Below are 22,312 nucleotides of genomic sequence, written 5' to 3'. Positions count from 1 at the left end.
TTACTGTAGAGCAGTGGAACATACATTCAGTCCCACCCCACTCTTGCTCACCTCAGAGGATCTTGCCTACCATGTTGTCAGAACTGCCCAAAAGCTTGTAGCACAATGGTTGGGGTCTAAACATCCCTGGATGGTTGCACCTTTTATCAGCTTCCTCTTTTCTGTACATGTTGTAAGAACACTAAGCACAATTTCTGGTGACAGAAGGCACAAAGTGTTTACCATAAACTTGTGTAGAGGTGATGCTGCTCTGAACCCATACAGATGTACATTGATGGAGCCTGAACTTCATGTTTGATAGAATGGAGATTTAGTTAGGTATGGCAAGAACCTAGGCAGATTAATAATTCAGAATGAATGGGAGGAACCAAACTAAACAGATTCATAATTCATTGGATATGGCAGAAGGTGTGGGGAGGGTCCTGGATGCACCAATCTTACGGCCAGAAAACAGATATCAAGTGCCATCAGCCCAATGTGCACTTTGTCGACAGCCCATCCACTGGAAACCTTCTCTTTGGAGAATTACCATCGCCCTGCCAAAGGCAGCACATGCTCTGTGTCACGCCATCACTCAGCCCAGCTCCAGCCGGATTGCAAATGCTCGATTCATGCCTTGGAAAATAGTTGGCTGAGGATGATATAGACATCAAGATGCCACTCACTGCACCTGGAGATCCTGTTTCAAAGGACAGGGGGTTGCCTGTCTGTTTTTAAACACAGAGGTATTTTAGAGAAAGAAAAATAATTTTTCATTCTCTTTTTTCATTTGGATGCCTCCAATAGTGATATTTCTGGCACCGGCTGGAGGCAGAATACTCTATAAATACAAAGCCATTAAATCGCATGCAGCAGCAACCTGATCAGGGCTGCCTTTTAATTTCCTGACATGAGCTGGCCACTAACCCAATTACCCAGAATCCCCGGAGGAGCCCTCAACCTTCCCAGGAAGCACAAAGCAAGAACCCGAGCATATTGCAGGGATGTCAGCTGAGCTTTCACTGAAATCAAATATCTTTTTGAGAACACATGGTCTGGAAGTCGGGATGGGGGCAGGAGGGAGAGGGGAGAGGTTGCTGGAAACACTGCTCCATTAAGAGATTCTTTCACTTGAAAACAGAAATGAAACATCCTCCATTTGGTTACGTTGCTGAAAAGGAGCTCTGCTCTTGATTCAGTTATCTGGATTTTAGTGAAGGATGAAGGCTAAGTTACTAAGTGGAAGTAGTTTGAGATTGCCAGCGCTTGGAATCCCTTGTTTAGATACGACTGCACCCAATTTATAACATCACAGAGCCAGGCTTGCCCAGGGTGACAGATTTGTTTCCTCGGGAAACATTTATGACATCAGCCACTGGCTGCAGCTGGTAAGGGAAACAGCAGAGCCAGGAGTAAACACTAGGAAAGTTCCACTGGCTACAGCATCTCCTAATCAGCCAGGGTCCTGAACAGAAGTAGCATGGATTTAAGAGACAGCCACTTCTGAAACCTGGAGATTCAAGGCTCACCACCTCTGAAGTGGGGACTACCTCCAACATTCACGGAGATGCAGGCACTTAGGCAGCACAAGGATTATCAGGTTGTTGCAAGTTCCTGGGAGGCAGGGTATTCCCAAAGACACCAGTGAGAGGAGGGAAAGGGGAAGATGAGCTGAATGAACTTTGTAGCTCTCCTCTGTTCACTTCTCATTCATATTTCACTACCTGGCCCTGCAGTGTTGGTATCCACACATTCCAGCAATTACTACATCAGAAATTAGATTACACAGATAGGAGTTGAAGAGCTTGGGGGATTTGTAACAAAGAATTTGGGTGCCCTGTTGAATTTTAACACGATCTCTAGCATTTCTTATGGAAATGCATTAGGAGCGAAGGAGCAAAGCCTGAGAAAGGAATGGTTGTACCTGGGATTACTACACAACAGCAGATACACTTCTGGGAAGAAACAGCGTCATGTAGATAAATCATATGCCTTTCCTGGATAATTGCCTAACCTCTGTCTTGCTGTTAAAGAGCGTCCCTTTTCTGCATCCAGATCAAGACTATCTTCCTCTACCTTCCTTCCTTGCATTTGTAGTCTTCACCCTCACCACACAAGAAACAGCTTCTGGGTGACTCCCCAGAGCCAGGAGGCCAGGCCAGAGGACAGCTTGCCTTCAGAGACGTTCAGAGTGGGGCAAAGCACCTCGTTAAGGGCAGGTTTCCTATCCTGGGAATTCCCACTCCTGCTTTTATCACAAGAAATGCATGTCGGTCTGGGGGACTCCAGAAATATCTTCTACTTTCTGAAATAAGGTATACCTGGTCTACCACAGGACACATCCCCAGGGCCCTTTCAGTCTTTGCCCCCTTCCTTGGAAGCCAGCCAGTGATGTCTGCAAGAAACTGGACAGAAGCCACTCACACATCTCGGAAAGTTACTCTTGGGCCTCAGTCATGAGCAGGACTCCGATGAGACAAGTCTCAACACTGGCAGGGAGCAGAAGACAACCGATCTTCAGCAACATAATACACATTATTCCTACTGAGAAGGAAAACAAGACTCAACGGCTGGTGGAATAATGGATGACATCTCAATGCCTGGCTTAGATTTTTTAGGCAGTTCTTTTCTTTGCTGTTTGGTTTGTCCCTGTCTGATGCCACACATGATTGCACATGCATGCACTTCATGAAAGCATTAGTGACCCAGCTTTCCTTCCTTTTCAGAGCTGTTTATGCTCCATCTGGGTCTCTGCAGATGCACCAGCACAGAACAGGGAACAGAGCAGAGAGCAACACAGCTTTAGAAACAATACAAGTGGGAATCCATTGAAGAAAAAATTCTGCAGGGCTTCCACAACAGTAAAGGACCAAATCCCCAGACAACAGCCAGCCTGCTTTGTTTGGTATGGTATGTCCAGTATTGCCTCTCCTCCGCTTGCCTGTCTGTCATTTCCACCCAAAGAGAGGCCTTTATGTCCCATAGCACCTCACCTGGGATCTCCATCCCTCTTTCCATGATCTCAGAACATTTCCCTTTCGTGAACTGACTGTACTGGGTTTATGGGGCAAGGTTTTGGTAGCGGGGGGCTGCAGGGGTGGTTTGTGTGAGAAGACACCAGAAACTGCCCCCACATCAGCAGAGCCAGCTCCAGATGGCTCCAAACCAGACCCACCACTGGCCAAAGCTGAGCCCATCAGCGATGCTGGTCGTGCCTCTATGATAATATATTCAAGAAAGCGTAAAAAACACTGCACAGCAGCTGTGAGAGAGGAGTGAGAAAATGCAAGAGAAACAACCCTGCAGATACCAAAGTCAGAGATGAAGGAGGGGCGGAGGTGCTCCAGGCACCATAGCAGAGATTCCCCTGCAGCCAGTGGAGAAGAACATGGTAAAGCAAGTTATCCCCCTGCAGCCCGTGGAGGACCACAGTAGTGCAGATACCCACCCTACAGCCCATGGAGGACCCCACGCTGAAGCAGGTGGACGTGCCCTGAAGGAAGCTGCAGCCTGTGGAGACACCATGCCAGAGCAGGCTCCTGGTAGGAGCTGTGGCCCGTGGAGAGGGGACCATGCAGGAACAGGTTTGCTGGGAGGAACTGTGGCCCGTTGGGGGACCCACACTGGAGCAGTTTGTTCCTTAAGGACTGTACCCTGTGGAAAGGGCCCATGCTGGAGCAGTTCTTGAAGAATTACAGTCTATTGGAAAGACTCACATTGGAGAAGTTCATGAAGGACTGCATTCCATGGGAGGGACCCCACACTGGAGCAGGGGAACAGCGTAAGGAGGAAAGAGCAGCAGAGACGAAGTGTTATGAACTGACCACAAACCCCCAGTCCCTATCCACCTGTACTGCTCGGGGCGGGAGGAGGTAGACATCATCAGTGAGTTGAGCCTGGGAAGAAGCAAAGTGGGAGGAAAGTGGTTTTAGTTTTGTTTTTATTTCTCCATGTCCTACTCTCTTATTAACTGGCCATAAATTAAATTAATTTTCCCCAAGTCGAGTTTTGTCCATGACAGTAATTGCTGAGTGATCTCCCTGTCATTATCTCAGGCCATGAGCTTTTTCATCGTATTTTCTCCCCCTGTCCTGCTGAGGTGGGGGAGTGAGAGAGCAACTTGGTGGGCACCTCGTGGCCAGCAAAACTCAACCCACCACACTGACACAGAGAAGGACTGACATCACTGTCTTCATCACGGTGCCATTCTGCAAGGTGACACACGGGACTGTGACTTCAGAGAAACAGCAGAGGTGCGGAGGGCAAGGCTGTGAGGTCATGTTTCACCAACCAATGTCCAAAATCAAACCTCTGAGCCCACTTACGCAAGCCATGTGTCATCTGAAATTACATCTACCTCTTGAAGACAAACAAATTGCTGTAGAACAGAAAGGCCATGGGTGGCTAGAGCGTGAATGGCAAGGGTACATTCTTCCCAAAACTGACAAGGTATATTGAGGTTTTAAAAGAGAGCTGCCAAACTGCTGAAATTTCTCTATCCATCATTCTAGAGAGCCAGAGAGACCTAAATCTACTTTGTAGAGCCCAGAGTTAAAAAGCTACACTTTGGTCACTGTGGCCACAAAACAGACAGTGCTGGGAGCAAAGAGAGGCAATGGGGTGGCCAAAGACAGGGATGCCCAGCTCCAAACAATGCCTCTCCTCTGCAAGTTGCAGGGCATGCTTTCCTTCACTGGCCATCCCCACTGGCCAGGCATGTATGTAGATATCATATTCTCCATTTGGGGACAGCAGTATCACAGGTTGCTCAGGTTTCCCCAGTTTTTGCAGAGCAGGGGGACATGCACTTCTACTGGAGGAAGCCGTGAAGATGCCCCATCTCCCACTGCCTTCAGGCTGGTGCTTCAGCAAGGCCAAGAGCAGCAGACCACAGGGTTTCTGGGGATGGTGCCTCCACAGGGGCACTGGGACTGGAGTCCACTGGAATCCTGGACTCCAGATTCAGCAGCTTCCTGCCTGAGCCTGCTAGTGAGGGGCTAATTAATGCTCTCTGGGGGCACACTCCAGATGGAAGGGGAAAGCGAGAGACAGGCAGCCAGACAGGCCAACACTTCAGACATCTGAGCCAGTTGGGCTCCGTGGGCAGAGCTTTCCGCCTGATGCTTCCCCCAGCGAGTCTCGCCTGCCCTGCAGCGTCACACCAGGAGAACCTGAGACAGCAAAGTTCTGGTGTCCGTGCAGTTCCCTTGTTGCAATGCATTGATCAGAGCTCTCTTAAAGAAAGTGACCTGGATATCTGAGACACCTATTGATTGCTCCATCGGCTCTCTCCCTGCCCTGATCCTCATTCACTCGGCATTGCCTGAATAACGTGCACTTCTGTGTTAGGGGCAGTCTCCCCAGATCTTAAAGGGCTATATTCACAGCTATTTGCCTAGCTGCAGCCCATGTAGGGATGAGAGAAGGCTCCTGGTGACCCTCATATGCACTCCCCAAGGGGAGGGCCTAGGTCTCTCTTGCAGCATTAAGCTGAGCATTTCAAGCATAAGGCAGAGAAGAAATCATGAAGCCCTTAATTAGGTACTAATGGAATACCATACTCCTCTTCTTCAAAGGAAGGACAGTTTCTTTACCCAGAAATGTCCCCACTAAGTTACCAGCCCAGTGCCAAGGACGTCAAGGAGAAACCTGTCGAGAGAAAAACTGGTTTCTAGATCTCGCCTTTAACCACAAGACCGTTTTTCCCCTGGTAATCAAGCAGGAGAAAGAACCTGGCTTAGCAACCTTCTGCCATGGATGAACCCAAGGAAGAAGAGAGAGGTACACTGAGGCAAAGTAGGAAAGGGAACTACCGAAAGGAAAAAAAACATAGCTCAAGTATCAAGACACATCTTGTCCTAATGAGTACTTGGAGACTGCAGAATAGGCTCGCTGAGGAAACCAAGACACGAGGGATTTTTAAAAACAGTTAAACTACTAGAAATGTACAGCTGGGAACACTCCTGCCCTGGCAGAGAAAAGGGATGGATGAGCTAATAGGATGACAGATCAGAGATGGAAAAGACCAATGAACCTTTTCTAATCCAAAATCCCTTGTCAATTCTGCATTTTTGAGCAAGTCAAACAATTATGGATTTATTCTTTCCAGAAACTCCTGGCTCTGTGGAGACCAAAGACTGTAAAACCATTTTTCTCCCTTTTTGGATTTTGCTTTGAAAGATGTGTATTGATTGAATTCTGTATACTAATACTTTGTGCTTCCACCAGGCTTCACATAAACTTAACTAGTTGGTCCTCACAATCCTTTAGCAAAGCAAAGCAGTATGACCCTTATTTCTCAGCTCGGGAAACTAAGCAAAAGAAAGAGAAAAAAAGATGCCTGCCCAGCATCACTTGACCACTCTGTGCTAGAACACAGGAGTCCTATTTGCAGATTGCCAGTGTAGTCTCCTCTGCTCCTCTTGATATTGTCTTGTGTTCTTGCATCCCATTACCATCAATAAATCTTTATACTGTATATTCCACAGCTCTAAATATTATGGGCAGGATCACAGATACACTAACATCAGTAGCAAACCACCCTTCCCCAGCGGCTTTAATGATGCTGAATCAATCCCTATATGAATAACTAAATACACTTCAGCACAAAAGCAGCCTTAGAGTCAAATTTCAGTTTGCCATGAGTAGTATCGCATAGGGTTAAGGAGTTCAGGCACAGCATGGTGGGAGTGAGCCTAAATTGCTTTCCAGCCTAACTCTGGTCTGGAAGCAGTTAATTGTCTTCACACAACTTGGAGGCTAAGCCACAAAATCCTTCACAGGACCCTGCTCTGGACTGTGTGGAACTCCCAGAATTGGAAGCAGAGCATGTCCTGGCCACACAATCAGACACGCCAGCACCGGCTCCTGTGACTCTGCTCCCCCAGCTGCCAGCTCCAAGAGGCTCAGCTGCCTGGATGCAGGGCAGCACAGACGCAGGCAGCCAGTGAGCCTGGACCCATGCTGCTGCTGCTCTGCAGAGTGACTGGAGCCACATCAGGCTTTTAGGGTTTTTTTTTTATGGGATTCATATGAGCAGGCTAGAGTGCATTACGAATCTGTGCTCCCACTAAAGCCAGTGTCACTAGTGTGGATTGGCGCGTGGGTAAGGGGATATATCCCCTCCCCAAACTACCACGTGCAGAGAAGCAGGTTTCCAGTGGTCCCTCTACTAACTCCAAAAGTAGGTGCCTCCCTCCCAGCAGTGGATCAAGATCCTCCAAGTCTACCACCTCTACACCTAGGTCAGGGAAGGCCAGACTACACAAGTCTGCATCTCCTCCCCTTGGTAACTGGTGTGCTCTAGCAGGAAGATATTTAACCACAGAAACTACACATCCATCAAAGAACAGAACAGGGTTTAACATCTAATCTACATTCTTAACAACACTGGCTGCCATCAACTTGCCTCTCGAGAAATGAGAGCGCCCTAGCGCAAAGCAATACACGCTCAAGTGACATTGTACAATTCATCACCAGCTGCTGTGATGGTATGACCTGGAAGCAAGGTGCGGGCTGGCATCTTGGCTCCAGCATACAGGACTTGCTCAGACCACAGCCAGCTGCTCTTGTGGTTAAACCGAGGGTACCATGCTCTGCTAGGTACAGCAATGCAGAGGGTTACATGCAACACTTCTCCTTCCTTCCCCCTCCTCTGCTCACTGCCTTTCCCAGAGGGACCCAAGGGAAACAAAGCTTTAAAGTCAATCCATAAGAATGTGTTTAATTGCCACTGAATTCCCTGTGGTTCACCTTGAATGGACCAGGATTGGGGAGGGGGGTGGGGGGAGGAAAAGCAGCACAAGAGAGAAGCTGAACACTGCTCAGAGCGCGCTGAACAGATCAATAGGCTGAGCACAACGCAGGTTGAGCATGCAGGGCAGGGGACCCACAGCTCCCAGACAAACCTGTGCTACCCACCATCTTCACAAAGTCTCCTGAGTGTGAATATGGGCAAACCTTCGTTGCACACTCTGCCATAGCTCTGCATTAACTCCATCCTTCCCTTACGAAGCCCAGCCAACCCAGTCATGATCATGCAAGAGCCTCTCCCCCCCAACACTGCAAAATTTATCAAATTATTATTTATCAAATTTGCAAGTGCTAGAAGTAATATCCTAGCATGAGGGTGCTGACTAGAACCACTCTCCTCTCTGGACTGCCCTCTTGATCACTGCCCATCCTGACTCTTTTACAAAGCCTGTAAGAAGATACCTTCAGAAAGCCAGAGAGGGCAAGTGTGTAGTTAGCCTAGGAGATCCTGCAAGGCCTGGAGTCCCAGGTGCTGTTGGGACAGAGAACAATTCTCAGTCTAACTCTGTCTTACCTTCTTTTAGCATCCCCACTTTGAGGCATTTCATGAAGCGACAGGCCTGACAGGACTTGCGCCTCCGTTTCGTGATCTCACATTCATTGGTGGCCGGGCAGCTGTATTCAATATTCCCTGCAATCAAACACAGAGACGGTCACCCAGGAACCACATTCTCCCCGCTGATCCAGGGACAGGCTGTAGTGCCCAGATATTCCCACCACCATCAGTCTGTATACGCTGTATGTTTGCTCACTCATTTGCACACACACGTACTCTGAGACCACAGCTGGCTGATGATGGCTCTTAGAAAGTCCAGCACTACTTACTAGAACACATTTCAGATAAAAGCAATACTGCTCTAAGTATTGGGAGAAACCTGTCCATCCAAGGGGCCAACTGCAGTGCTGGGCCTTCAGGCACGATGTGTCCTCCAGGCATGTCATCATCCCTTGTGCTGCATCCCTTACAACCTCGCCTGTTCCCTGAAGTCCAGGGCTGAGAGTGGGAGCATTTCAGACATTAGCAGCATTCCTCTTGCTGCCAGTCTTGCTCCATGTCTGTGGGATGGATGCCACCTGTCCTTTCTTGCCTTGCTTGGGGGACCAGGGAGCTCAGAGATGGCATTTCCCCCTTTGCTTCCTCCTGCCAGCTGGCATACTGCAGGTAGCAGGGAAGCGGTAGGTATGGATTGAGAAAAATGGATAAGATGTCCTGTAAAATTAACACAGGCACTCCATGCAAATCTTTCCAGTTTTACTTTATTAGTCCTTGTGCACCTGCCTCTCACCCCTCTGCACAGAGCATCGGTATTTCTTTCCTCATTCCCTTTCATTTATGATCACGTCACAACACCTCACAACACTGCCTCCAAGACAAAACAGGGAAAGAAGCATCCCAAATTTATATCTGGTCACATTGTATTTTATCATAAGTGAAGAACATAACTGAAACATGGATGCGAAGGTCTGTTATGAGGACCTAAGTGGAATTATGCTGGATCACAGTGTAACGCAACAATTATTTAGTCCTAGAAGACAACAAACAGAAACGGCTATCTCCATCCTGCCATTCGCTTTGGAGGTGATGTTTCTGAAGAGGGTTATTCAATGTTTGTTGTGGAGCAGGACTGGAAATCTAAGCTTGACAGTGATGCATTGACAACGACAATACATTTAAGGCAGTCTAGCTACTGGGTAAATCAGGCACCTCCAAAAAGGATTTCTAAGCACTACAGTCAGTTCAGAAGAACGGAAAAGTTAGTTTGGTGGTTTAGAGCAGGAAACTGAGATTCAAGAGTTCAGTCAGAGCTGCAGGGAGGAGTGTAGGTAAGAGCTGAGAGAACACACAGTACAGACTTCGTATACCATCCGATTAGAAGTAGAGCTTACAATTTAGTAGCACTGGGACAGGACTTGATTTTTGTTGCTACTTCTGCAATGGATTTCTATGCTCTTGTGCAAGACCCTTCCTTCCTCTAAATAAAGACCAACAATCTGATACATATCAATCTCTGGGTGTGGTGATTAGACCTTGGGGCTAACTAAGCAGTTGGAAAGCTCATTGGGAATCTGAGTGGAAGACAGAGCATAGGTTCAAAAGGAAAAAAGCACCGTTTGATTTATCTCACTATACTTGGCCCATGCTGGGTGAAACCCCAGGAGCACACAATCCCCAAAGCCTAAAGGTGATCTGCCTACTAGTTATAAACCTTCCACCTCTTGCCTCTTGTTTTGTCACAAGACTTGCAACTTGCCCCTAAGCTCCAGCCCAGCCACCTCATTCCTAACCATTGCTCATCTGCCCCCCAAATGCAGTCCGTCTGCAGGAGCATCGTGTGCTGCACAAGTTGCTTCCATTCAGACTGTATTTCGTCATTGTGCAGCACCTGAATTTCAATAGCCAGCAACGTATCAAGGTTCTCAGAGAACTGGAAATTGAGATTCAGGCTTGATCTCAAGGTAATAAACAAAATCCTGCTTTAGACACAGAGCTCCAACATATTACAGACCCATGAGTACAGAGGCCCTGACCTCATGATCAGATACTTGCTGTGCCCCACACAGGAAGGAATGGAGCAGGAACAAATTCTGGGATAAAATTCAAATGCAGTATCACTTTGGAAAGTTTTGCCTTAGTTTCAGTGCCCACCTTTCTCACTAAAGCCAGGACCAGAGTTCTGGAGAATTGTAAGATTTCGTGTTTTGTGGTCCCAAGGCCAAATATTTGCCCCCTAACACAGAGACACTACACCAAGGGTACTGAGCCCTTACAGCAGCGGGAGGCAGTGACAGCTCTCATCTGGCAGCTCAGGGTCCCTCTACACTGTGTCAAGCAGATCCCCCAGCTTCCCTGCGCCTCCAGCCCATGGACCCCTTGGCAAGCGAAGTACTGGAAATGGTCTACAAAACATACATGACAACTAAATGTGATAGTGTCAGAGTAGGTACTGGTTACCATATACACACTGTATGTACAGCTTGAATAAGCACTTCTCAAAGGCACTTCTGTACTGGGATCATGACTGTTAAAGGAGCAGAGCCAGAGGAGGGTGGGCACTGGGCAAAGCTCTCCCTCCTGGATGGCAAAGCAGTGGCCACCATATAGTGCAGCAACCATGTGCTTTGCTGGTAAGCACAGGTGAAAAAATACACCCAGCACTGGTGGGACATCCCATTCAGCACACCTTGTTGCCTTCACATTGAACACAGGCTCATGTTCCCCTTCCACACACTGTGCCCAGTCTAAAGGAAGAAAGCACCAGCAGCTGTGTCTCACAGCCCGCTCTACAGGTGCAAATGCTAGAGGTGAGGCCCACTGTACCCTCTTCACATAAGACAATGCTGCCAAAGTAAATGGAGTTTTACATCAGGCCCCAAAACATGCTCTGCACTGCATGGATTAAGAGCTACAGCTGGGGGCAATACCTGCCATTATTGCAGGAAACAGGGACATCACCAGGGAAGGCACAATCAGCATTACTCAAGCAGAACTCGTCCAAGAAAAACTATCATCTCCAAAACTTTAACAAAGTTCTCTGACTTTTTTTTTTTTTTTTTGGTGTGTGTCTCAATTTCTTTTATGGGTCCTGGGGCTGGCTGCCAGCACTGTGAGCTGCTCACAGCTCTCTGTAATTTCTGTAAGTGCCCTGTGATAAAGTGATGAGATTAACTCATCGAAATTCCAGCAGCCTCCCAGTGGCTGGCAGTCACACCACCAGCCCGGCTGCCGGCACAGGGGGCTCGGAGAGAGTTTCCCCTTCACTGCAGCAGCTGGGGGTGCTGCAAGGCCCTGCAGAAGAGCGTCAGCACAGAAGGGTGCACATGGACAAGTCTGTATGCAAGTATAAAATTTGAGTCAAGTCTGTGTGTTGTGAACTGTAGATTATGTGACCCAGAAAGAAAGGGCAGAGGATGGGATAATCTAATAGACAAGGCCTTGCTTTGAACTGTTGCTTATTAGAAGAGATTTCCTTGATTCGGACAATATTTACATTTGATCTGAAAAAACTGCTAGGACATCAGTGATGCCATGGCACAAGATCTACCTAAATAATGGCTTCAAAAATCAAGTGGTGGGTGGCCAGATCAGAGTTTAGATTTGTTCTAAGCCTTCATATGTGGCCTTGGAGGGCAAATCACTTCCTCTCTGTGTCCTAGTTTGCTCATCTGCAAAATGAAACAAGCACCAATCCTACCTTCTGGGGAGATGTGAGTCTTGATTCATTAAGGTCTAACTGCACTTTAAAGCCTTTAGATGAGAGATGCTAAGAAACAGCCAAGGACTATTAAAGTGATAGATCATGTTTTTTATGCTGGAGAACTGCAAAATTACCCTATTTTCTGTAAAATTAGACCTTTGACTGTTAAACAGTTTGGAACATCACTTCCAGTGCACACATAATAGGAGCACCTGAAAATTGCACACCAGAGCTTGGTCACTCAAGAGACCCCATAGTCACCATACCTCTCTGGAAGGGGAGGGACTGGGAAGCGGAGAATGCCTCCCTGAGCTTGGGGAGCGCAGTAAAGTCCCACCCAGCTCCTGCTTAAGTTATGGACAGGGCTCCTCAGGGGAGTTGGGCTCAGAATTAAGTACAGTGTTGAGACCACAAGCTGCTCCCTGCTTACTGACCCTGCCTTTCTATAAAGCCTTTCTACAAGGAAATTCAGGAAAGATTAGATAGAAGTAGACAAGAAAGTCTTTAAAGCTAAAACATTTTCAGCTTCTGTTTTCTGAAGAACCCCCCCCTCCATTTCTCTTCTTTTTCTGGTTTCTTCTTCATTGCTTTTCACCATTCTTTCCCTCTCCTCTCCCTTCCTTGCATACTCTGTCCCGCTCTGCACTGCTGCACACAGACTTCTCATCTCTTTCTTCGGGTGACTCAGAGGACCAGATGACTGCAGCTTTTCCTGAATTTCAGGGGAAAACCCAGATTCAGACATATCTGCTATTAAGTTCCAAATTCCATTCGTTCAAGTCATGTCTTTCACCCTAGTGATTTGACACAGCATGCCGCAGTTGTGACCAACGGTGTGGTCCCACTCTCTGTCGGTCCCCTAGGGCCAGATGGCCGAGAGCAGGAATTCCCAGGGAAATCCATCTCATAGACGCCTCAGCTCATGCATTTGTTTCCTTTTATCCCAATTTTTGTAAGAAGTGTTACACTGACCCCATTTTTTTTTGATTGTTTGGTTGGGGTTTTTTGGTTTTGTTGTTTGTTTGTTTTACAAGAACTGCTTGCAAAATACCATAGCCTTAGGAAGGTCCCATCAGGCAGTCAGTATAATGCCTCCATGGTACAGCTGTTCTGCATGACTGGGACAGCCTGCAGGAGAAAGCAACCTGACTTTTCAATAAGCCACTAGCTCTGATGACACTTTCATTTCAGTACCCATAAGCTTTTGTCCTGAATCCTTTTTATCTCTGATACTGAAGGTAAACAGATCATTTGGGTGTCTCAGTGAAAACGGACCTGAAAACTGTAAAAAGGCCCTCGGTGAGTGTAGTGCCAGACCAGCAGTTCCTCTGCCCTCAGCAGGCACCAGTCTGACCTCCTGCACCAGGATGGGGAACATTGATAATATGTATGGAGTGGATTCTCTATTACCTTCCACTTAAATTAGCCCTTCTAACTGAGGCATCATAGCCTGAGCCCTGGTGTGAGGAGAGGTACTTGTGAAAATCAGAAAATCTCTCCAATGATCTGCTTGAGGTAAGAGGGGTTAATTTTTAAGCCACAGTTTTCAAAGAAAGGGATTAAAATATTGGACCTGTAAATCTGTATTTAGGCACTTGAATAAGTGACCTGATTTTCAGCACGGCTGTCCTATGCTTCCAGGGACATGTACCTGATCTAGGTGCCTGAGTATATAAAAGCATCAGTAGAGGCTCCTATTTTTGGAAATTAAAAAAACAAACCAACTCAAAAAAACTACAAAAAAAAAACCAACCACCAAAAACAAAACCAAAAAACTCTCCACCCTAGTTTTTCACTTGCAGGAAAATGAGACTTTGGAAAAGCAGGTGAGATAAGCCTTAGTGCTTGGATTAACCAAAATTTTACTTCATGTGGCTTATACAGTAAGAAAAAACAGAAATGTGAGGACCAAGGCTTCAGGACTCTTGATGCTATGAGAGGAAGAGGGGGTAGCTATAGATGTAACACCAACACTGTTGGCCTCCTCAGGGTAGCACACCTGGCTCCTGCTTCACGAAACAGGACTTGGACATTTCGCACAACCTCACTCAAATCAGCCTCCTGCTTGCATGAGGATGCAGGAGATGGGGCCTGGGGCTACCTACTGGCAGCAAATTTGTCTGTAGGGTTTCTGACACAGAAGTACTTTATTGGAGTTCCACAGAAAAGATCTGTCTGCACAGAGTGCTCTGTACAGATGCACTGAGGCAAAAAGAAAACACAAGACTCATAGCGTTGAGTTGCACTGGAGATGGTCTTCTGAATCCGAGTGCTAGAGCTGTGAAAAGTAAGCAGCACTCAGGCACTAGATCCAGGGAATACTACACTTTCCCTGGTTATGCTTCAAAAGTTTTTGGAAAGCTCAGAACATCTCATGTTTTTTGGCTGTGAACTCCCCCCTGAGAAGTAGCAGACATGTTTCTGAGAAGGACAGGAGGATAGGACAGTGCCTGGGTGCCATGACCACTACTGCAGGGACACAAAACCTCCTTTCTGCATCTCACAGGCCCTTTGCTGATCCTGTGGATGGCAATGCTCTTCTGCTCATGAAAATGAGCAAACTCTCTCAACTGCTCCTCCCTTCCCAGGAGCCACTGTAACCACCGTAATGACAACCAGGAAGCCCTAGAAGACTATGGATTTTGTTACAAGCCTGTTATAAATCCCTACAAGTCTTCTGAGCTGCATTATCCACATTTTAAGCCCCTTATTGGTGTAAGGGCATCCCAGCATAGCAGTTGTATTGCTACACTCACTGAGTTTGAAGCTTGCAAGACTTAAGCAGGAAATCCACAGATGCAGGCACTTTGTCTGATACATAACCTGCCTACTCGGAAGATGATGGTAAATGTATCTTTTCTCTCTGACTCTCCAATAACCAGTTCTCCCCAATATCACTCCTTGCAAGTCCTGTTGTATCACATTACAGGTATGAGTTCCAAGCCCACAATGAGATGATTCACAAAGATCAGAGAGGGAAATCTTAGTTCAGATTTATTTTGCTGAGCTTTAAGCTTTTATTTTATATTAATGGGTCATTTTAGAAACAGCCTTAAGTCTCACTATTTGAAGATGAAAAATAGATGAAGGGTAGCCATAGTCATGAGTATGTTGAATAATAAAGGGCTCATATGGTTACACAGCACTGTTATTAGTTAATATTCAGAACAGGCGAAACTACCCACCAGTTGTAACAACTGATGAACAAAAGATAATGACAATATATTTGATTGATATATATAATGCTCTATCTATGGAGCAAACCATTAAAAGAAGGAATAAAGTTAGATTAAGAATTTGTATCCCGTAAGAAATCCAGCATTTGCCTTTGTCCTAAATTTGGATGAAAGGATTAGTTAGGATTTCCATGGAATAGAAATTCAAAAAATTTTAATTCAGAAACATCCAAAACACATTATCTTTCATGTAACAGACCAGTCCCATTACATTCACCTAATAGGAAATTCTTGGTTTCAAATCATATCTCTCTTAAGCACCAATAGCAGCACGCTTCAGCATGCTCAGGTTCTCTCCTATCTTTGCTAGATTGCACCTTCCACAATATTCACAAAGTCAGGTGATGCCCATGGCACATGTTTTTATGGCGGACACTTGCATCATGGAGGGAAATGCAGACTGCAGCTAGAATATAATGGGGACCCAAAGCACTGTTCCCACAAAGCAATACAATGATAGAGAAATAGGATTAAAATTTTGTCAGGCAGCCTAGCTGACCAAAAATGCTTCAAGTCAGTTCAGAATTTCTGACTGCCTCAAAGTGTGGGAAGTCCAGCCCTGGGGTTAAAAATAACATGTTCAGAGAGAAAGGCCTGTAACCCAGTGGTGTGTGCTGTCATCTTGTCGCAGGTTTTCACCTTTCCATCTCAAGCATTGCCAGTGCTGCAAAGTGGAAATGGCACACGGGTTTCCAGGCCTTGATCCTTCCCTTGGTCTATGTAACACAACATGAGAGAGGTCACAGGAGTGACCCGCCCATAACCTGTGGGACAGGTTAGGACGTATTGTGTCATCCTGGCTTAGTTCAGCAAAACCAACCACTCCCAATTCAGCTTGAAGTGAATCAATGGTTTGGGTTTCCCTGACTTCTTTTTTTTCTCCTATCATCAAAACTTTCCTTGGGGAAATCTGACTTGGTAAAAATTCTGCTTTTCTTTGGAAAAATCCTACTGATGGAAAACTCCCACACAGCTGTAGTTGTGACCTCAGAGATAACCAGCTATGTCCATGTTGGCTTTCAGCCTATCTTCTCCTCATCATCTGAATAGCAACAGCCCTCGTGCTGTCCAGGACAGCCTGGCCTCACCTGGCTAAGGGGGAAAGTGAGTTGCAGAGCTGTCAGGCTCAAAGAAGCTCTGCAGCTTGGATGTCTGCTCTTCCCACTGCTGTGGCAGCAGCAGGGGGAGTGGAGACGCTATTGCAAGATCCCCCTGCCTCAAGACATGCCAGTTTTACAGGAGTTAATGCAGCTAAAAAAAACAATAGGCAGACTGGGGTCATTTGTAGCAGGGGAGGGGGGTAGTTGGAGGGGGGACTTCGCATGAAGCTCTGCTTCATGGTCAGGGGTATCTAGATAGGGTTGCAGGAGTCTAATCATTCAGGACAGATTTAGAGCCATTTTATAGGAGCATGCACACCTATTACTTAATAAAGTTACCAAACATAGGGCCACCAGATTAAGTACTCTCATAACAGTAATTAGTTTTTTATCTTTCAGTACTCAAGCAGAGTGAAGTGGCTCATCCAAGACCACAAAAGCCTTATGATGAATTTACCTACTGTATCTCCTGAGCACCTGGGAAATCCTGGGGTCATAGCTCCATCTCTGTAATCAAACCATTGAGTCAACGCCATTCCCATTACCAGAATCATGGCAAGTCTTTTGATACTAGCAGGGAATGCAATTGTATAACGTACACATCTGCATGCCTTCTGCATACCCTATATCAATGTTAGGCAGCCTGGATGGATATTTTCCCACTTCTTCAGTTAGATGCTTAACACATCTACTGAACGTAATAGAGTTGCAGGAGGAACACCTTTTGGAAAGGCTTTTGCCTCTTTTACATGATCCTTAAACCCTTTTCCCCTGCATACCCAGGTCTGTGCTTAGATATCGCATGCACTGCTGCAGAGCCCTGGGAACAGTGCATTTTCTTGACTCAACCAAACTCTGGAGCCCTATTTGCTGCCTACTTCCCTGGGTTCAGCCTTCAGCTCCACAGCTGAAATTGCTCACCCTCGGGCACAACACACTCGACTCTCCCACTCTTGGGAATAAAAGCATTTTGGTACCTCAGTTGCCAGCCCAAGCTGATGACAGGGTGAGAGAAATCTCCGCTTATTCCTTTCCCCCATCTGTTACATGTTAACAGGCAGTCAATTAGGGAACCACAGGAAGAGTATGGCTGTGTTGGGGAGAGGGGGTTGGAAGGAAGCACTCTCCCTTCTTGGGATTAAGTCAGCTGACATATCACCCAGGCTGATACAGGCTCTAGTTACTGCCACCCTGCATCATTTTCTTTTGATTTTCTCTGAAAACTCTTCAAAAGTTCCTAGGTCTGTTTCTCTCTCTCCAGGTTAAGCCTCTCTTCCACTCTGCCACAGAGATGTTCCAGTATCACTCTCATGAGGGGTTAGTTTTTCAGTCTCTTCCTATATAAGGAGCCCCTAGGGCTTTGCTTCGGAGTACTACCCTGTCCCTCCTTTAGCACCTGAATGTGCCAAAAAGGAACACTGGGAATGGGTCCAAGTGCTGGAGGAGGGACAGAGTCAGTGTCGACAGAAGTCCAAGTAAAAGTTCACGTTCAATCACAGGAGATTCAGCAATGACAAATCACAGAAACCCTGCCAGGCCAATGCCCTACAGATGGCCATGCTTTCCACATGGCATAAGAAAAGAGGGAGAGTCAGTGGGGCAATACAGAGTGATTATTTCCGCAGCTGGGTAATAGGAAGGAGAGACATCTAGAATCTAAGAAATTAAGCCAGAAATAGTGAATTCTGCAGCGACCTGGGCTGAACTGCACTCTGTACTGCTCTGTCCACTCCAGAGTTGAACATCCTCAGTGACGGAGTGTAATCAGGCCCATCCAATGGACAAAAATAAAACAAGTGCCCTCCCCACATGTGCATTTCTTTCATTTCACAGGAGACAAGGAAGTGTTGGTGTGGTGGATTGACCTCAGCCAACAGCCAAGTACACACACAGCTGCTTGCTCACTGGACATCTGTCCCCACCATGGCTGGGTAAACTCAATACACTTTCCACTGGAAGGTGAATGATCCTGTCCTTTTTCCAGTTAGAGAGTGCAGGAAATACAGGGAGTATCTGTACATCCAGGCATGTTTGCTCACACAGGGCCTGCTTGTGTAAGTACACCCAAGCATCCACGGATATTGGAGCTTGCCTGAATGCACTCCCACTTTTGGCTGTACTGTTGTACCTGCGTGTGTGCACATCTGCAGCATACCTTTGGCAGTCAGAACACAGCCACACACCTCATATGTGAATTGTATCTGCAGGAGCAAGGCACTGCAATTCATCTACACATACATGCACTGAGGTTTTCAAAATCACCTGAGGAATTTCTCATCCTTAGTAAGACTGACAAAAACTAGGTATCTCTATCTCCTTCAGTGCCTAAACTTTTTATCTTCAAAGAAGTTGCATCTTAATGAAAAGGGCTGGTGGAACCGGAAAAGGAGGAACACAGGATTGACTCTCATCCAAGTGCCCTGACCAGCCTTGTGGTGAGATCTGTATGGAGTCCATGGCCATAAATTAAGACTGGCAGGACAGAGTGAGAGTCTCTCTACTCTTGTAATGCTGGAGCTTTCACCTCAAGATGCAGACATCTCTAAAGAGATGCTATCTCTCGGCAGGGGCATCCACTCTTCAAATGGGCCTTAAAACCACCTTTAGAGTGCAAAGCATTTCCTTTCCAGGCCTCACTCCACTAGCAGCCACATTATTAGGGTATCAGGGCCACTAGCAGAGGCTAGAAGACCCACTAGGCCAGATACCCAGATCTGGTAACCAGCCAGGCTAGGAACTTGGCAAAGGTTCCTACCACCACAAAGCCCAACTTCATGTCCAAGTTGATTTGGAAGGACCAGAGCTGGGCAGGAGGAGAGAGGAGGCATACAAAAGGATGGAGGGTTAGGTGCATTATATTCACCCTCCCTTGACCCCTTTTATATGACACGGAAACACTGCAGTCTCAACAATGTCTGGGGCTGCCTCCCTTTTTTGCTATGGAGTGAATGTCTCAGATTCCCTCCCTTCCCACCATACCTTGAATAGTCCTCTTGAAGAAGGCTTTGCACGCCTCACAGGAAGCCACGCCGTAGTGGTACCCAGAAGCAATGTCCCCGCACACCAGGCACAGCCGCTTGGGGATTGCATTGAGCATGTACTCGCACTTGGTGGGCGAGTCCTCCATGATGGCACTGGCGCAGTCGTCATAACGCTTACGGCAGGACCCACTGCCAATCCCCGTGCCATTGAACATGGGTGGTGAGTCTAGGCCATTGGGGTGGCCGCCCATGGCGATGCCGTAGCCACCGCTAGCATCGGAGGAGCCGCTCGGGCTGTGGTGGCTGATGGCGTCGATGCCAGAAGATGGGCTGGAGGGCTCGGTCTTGATGAAGGACCCACAGCTGGAGGAGAGGTGCCGCTCCTCCGTGGCCATTCTGCCGAGCAGCCTGCAGGGAGAGAGCAAAGGCACTCAGCGGCCTCCTAGCCAAACCCATCTCCAGCTTGGTCAAAAGAGAGCCCTTTTCCCACCTCAGTCCAACTCCAGTTGGCTCAGGCAGTTCAACACACCATATTCCCCCCCCTCCCCCCCCAGTACTTCTCCTTCAGGAATATCAGTACAACTCACTAAGGACAGCCCACCTGCTCCCCACAAACTGACACTAGCATAAAGTCAAGGCTATTCATGTAGATCACAATTTCAGACTGTTCACAGCCTGCAGTGCTGGGAAGGGGCATCAGTGCTGAAGATGCACAATCTACCCGTGGGACAGCAGAAAAAAATGAGCCTGCCTGTGGTAGGCCAGGTGAAAAAGATGTTTGGTTAGTTCAGGATGCACTGCCTTCGCTCTAACCAAGAAGTTCACTAGCAGACCCTGCAGGAAGGACCTGCTCAGATTGGATTTTCATTTGTAAAACAGAAGTTTTTGATTAATTTTCATGTTGGATTCCTTCCCCTCCGCTTATCATTACTAAAAGGGGAGCTTAGAAACTGAAGGAAAAAATTATCTGATCAAAACTTTCCTTCAGCTTAATCTTAATCTTTCTTCTATTTACTAGTATAAGGCTTTTGCAGGGAGACGCTTCTCTCAGATTCCCACTTCTTAGACAGAGGGTTATGCTCTTAAGTATATGGAAAGGACTGCATCTTTGCCAAATCTGCAAGTTCTTCTTATTTATGGTAGTCACAGATAGTCTTACTCCTTATATAAATGCTCAGGCTTTTCTTAGAACACTACTAATTTTTATGATATCTTGTGGCAATGAATCCCAGGGATTACTTGTGCGGTGTATGAACAAACAAAAAAATCCCACTTTTGTTTGCCCATTATGTATTCGCAGCCTTTCAGGCTCCCTGAACATCTCCTGACTCTCCTTCTCAGGAAGTGTACTTTTGCCATGTTCTCCTCATTCAGCGCTTCATTATCTATATAATTGTTCTTCACGCAGAAGTTTTTGCAGACCTCTTATCTGCTTCATCATCCAGTTCTGAACTTCCTCTAGTCTGGCTATTTCTGTTCAGTCCAGAACAGAGTTCAATGAGCCAGCTCCTCAGCAGCATGAAACTGGCACTGCTCCATCACTTCTCCAGCTGAAGGTCTGGACAGTAGTCAAGACAAAGGCACACCATCAATTACCTACTGACGTTACCATATTTTCAATGTTATTTTCAGCCTACCTATTATATAACTCCTTACATTGTTTGGTTTTTTTCTCTTTAAATTAAAATCTAAATTGTTACCATTTCTTCAACAGAGAATATCAGCAAGTTACTTACTGCAATCCTCAGATCTTTTCCTGAGTTGCTACAGTTAATTTAGAAACCATTAAGATGTAAAAAAAAAATCAAATTAATGCCTTCTGGTGTGCAATGTTTTGCAGTAGTCAACAGTGTATTTCATTTACCACTGTGCTGTCCATGCACCCAGCTTTATTAGGATCCCCTGGAGTTCTTCAGTCTTCCTTGATAATTTGATGTCATCTGCAGTCTCATTGTTCACCCACTTCCCAGATCATTAACATATGGATCAAACACCACAACACTGATCTTTGTGGGTGATTTGTGTTAACCTGTATCATGCTGGAAATTGACTTCTCTTTCTTCTCTGAGTAGGGTGTGTCTACCCTTTCTTTTCTGTCTCAGACACTTTTTAATTGATAATAGTATTAACCTGAGAGGTTAAATTTTCCCTTCAGCAAGATAATTTGTCAAAGGCTTTTAAGAAAACCTAAAAACATGCATTTTCCTGATGATATGTCCAAAGAATTCTGAGTGACTGGGCATGCTTGATGTTTCTTCTTGGCAGCTCTGCTGGTTTAAAGTTACAATACCATGGTCATGTGGGTAATTTCTATTTCAGTTTCAGCCTATTTACCTGGTATTTGTGGCAACTCCTTCTGCCAAGAGGTCAAACCCGTCAGGGGACTGGATAAAATATTCTGCGATACAGCAAGCCTGGAGTGCACAGGTATATATATCACGTCTCTGTGTCTGTGGATATGAATGTACACATTTGATATGCAGCCACTTCACAGTCCTGCATCCTTATGATCTCACTTGACCCAAGTATCTCCTAATTTTCCCTTCTCTGTTTCATCCTCAATGTTTGACCTCATCTCCTATCTCTGGGATCGATCAGCCAAGTTTGTTATTTGGCAAGACTGTTGACCTTGAGAGTATGGGCAGGCATCTCACGTTCCGCGGCTGCTTTGCCTGGCGTTACTTGAGAGGAATCCAGAGTTTGGTCCCTCTCAGAGACAGCCGGATGAGTTGATGAATGCCCATGCTTTGCCCGGAGGGTCACACTGGACTAGAGGCCATGGAGCAGTTACAGGAATAATTGTTGCAGGTGCATTCATCTTTAATCCCTCAGAGCACCTAGACAGATTGCAGATCTCCTGGTGTAGTGCCAGCTGAGTGTGTGGAGGAAGATGAAGCTTTGCTAGCTGAGATCAGATCTTAGCATCTCACAGCAAAGCTGAAAGCTGCTGTGTTGGCCAGATTCTGGAACCTTTCCCTACCTGAGAAGTGCATTTGTAGTAAAAACCT

General features: G+C 46.5%; 1 protein-coding gene across 4 annotated transcripts in view; it reads right to left on the bottom strand.

Annotated features, from left to right (window-relative positions):
- ESRRB (estrogen related receptor beta) overlaps nucleotides 1–22,312 on the bottom strand; it is a 148,258-nt gene that overhangs the window by 25,081 nt on the left and 100,865 nt on the right. For 2 of the 4 annotated variants that reach the window (XM_009474487.2, XM_087747379.1), the window contains 2 exons: nucleotides 19,303–19,712; nucleotides 8,306–8,422 (listed from right to left, as the gene is read on the bottom strand). In XM_009474487.2, the coding sequence (XP_009472762.1) occupies nucleotides 8,306–8,422; nucleotides 19,303–19,712 (527 nt within the window). Of the gene's footprint in view, nucleotides 1–8,305; nucleotides 8,423–19,302; nucleotides 19,713–21,638; nucleotides 21,755–22,312 lie in introns of all 4 variants that reach the window. The other 2 variants (XM_087747380.1, XM_087747381.1) reach the window with 2 other exon arrangements.

The sequence above is a fragment of the Nipponia nippon genome, unplaced genomic scaffold (assembly GCF_047370975.1).
Source record: "Nipponia nippon isolate SJK-2023a ecotype South Korea unplaced genomic scaffold, ASM4737097v1 scaffold_11, whole genome shotgun sequence".
Taxonomy (NCBI): Eukaryota; Metazoa; Chordata; class Aves; order Pelecaniformes; family Threskiornithidae; genus Nipponia; species Nipponia nippon.
The sequence above is the reverse complement of the archived record's forward strand: the minus strand, read 5'-3'. Positions and strand labels throughout refer to the sequence as shown.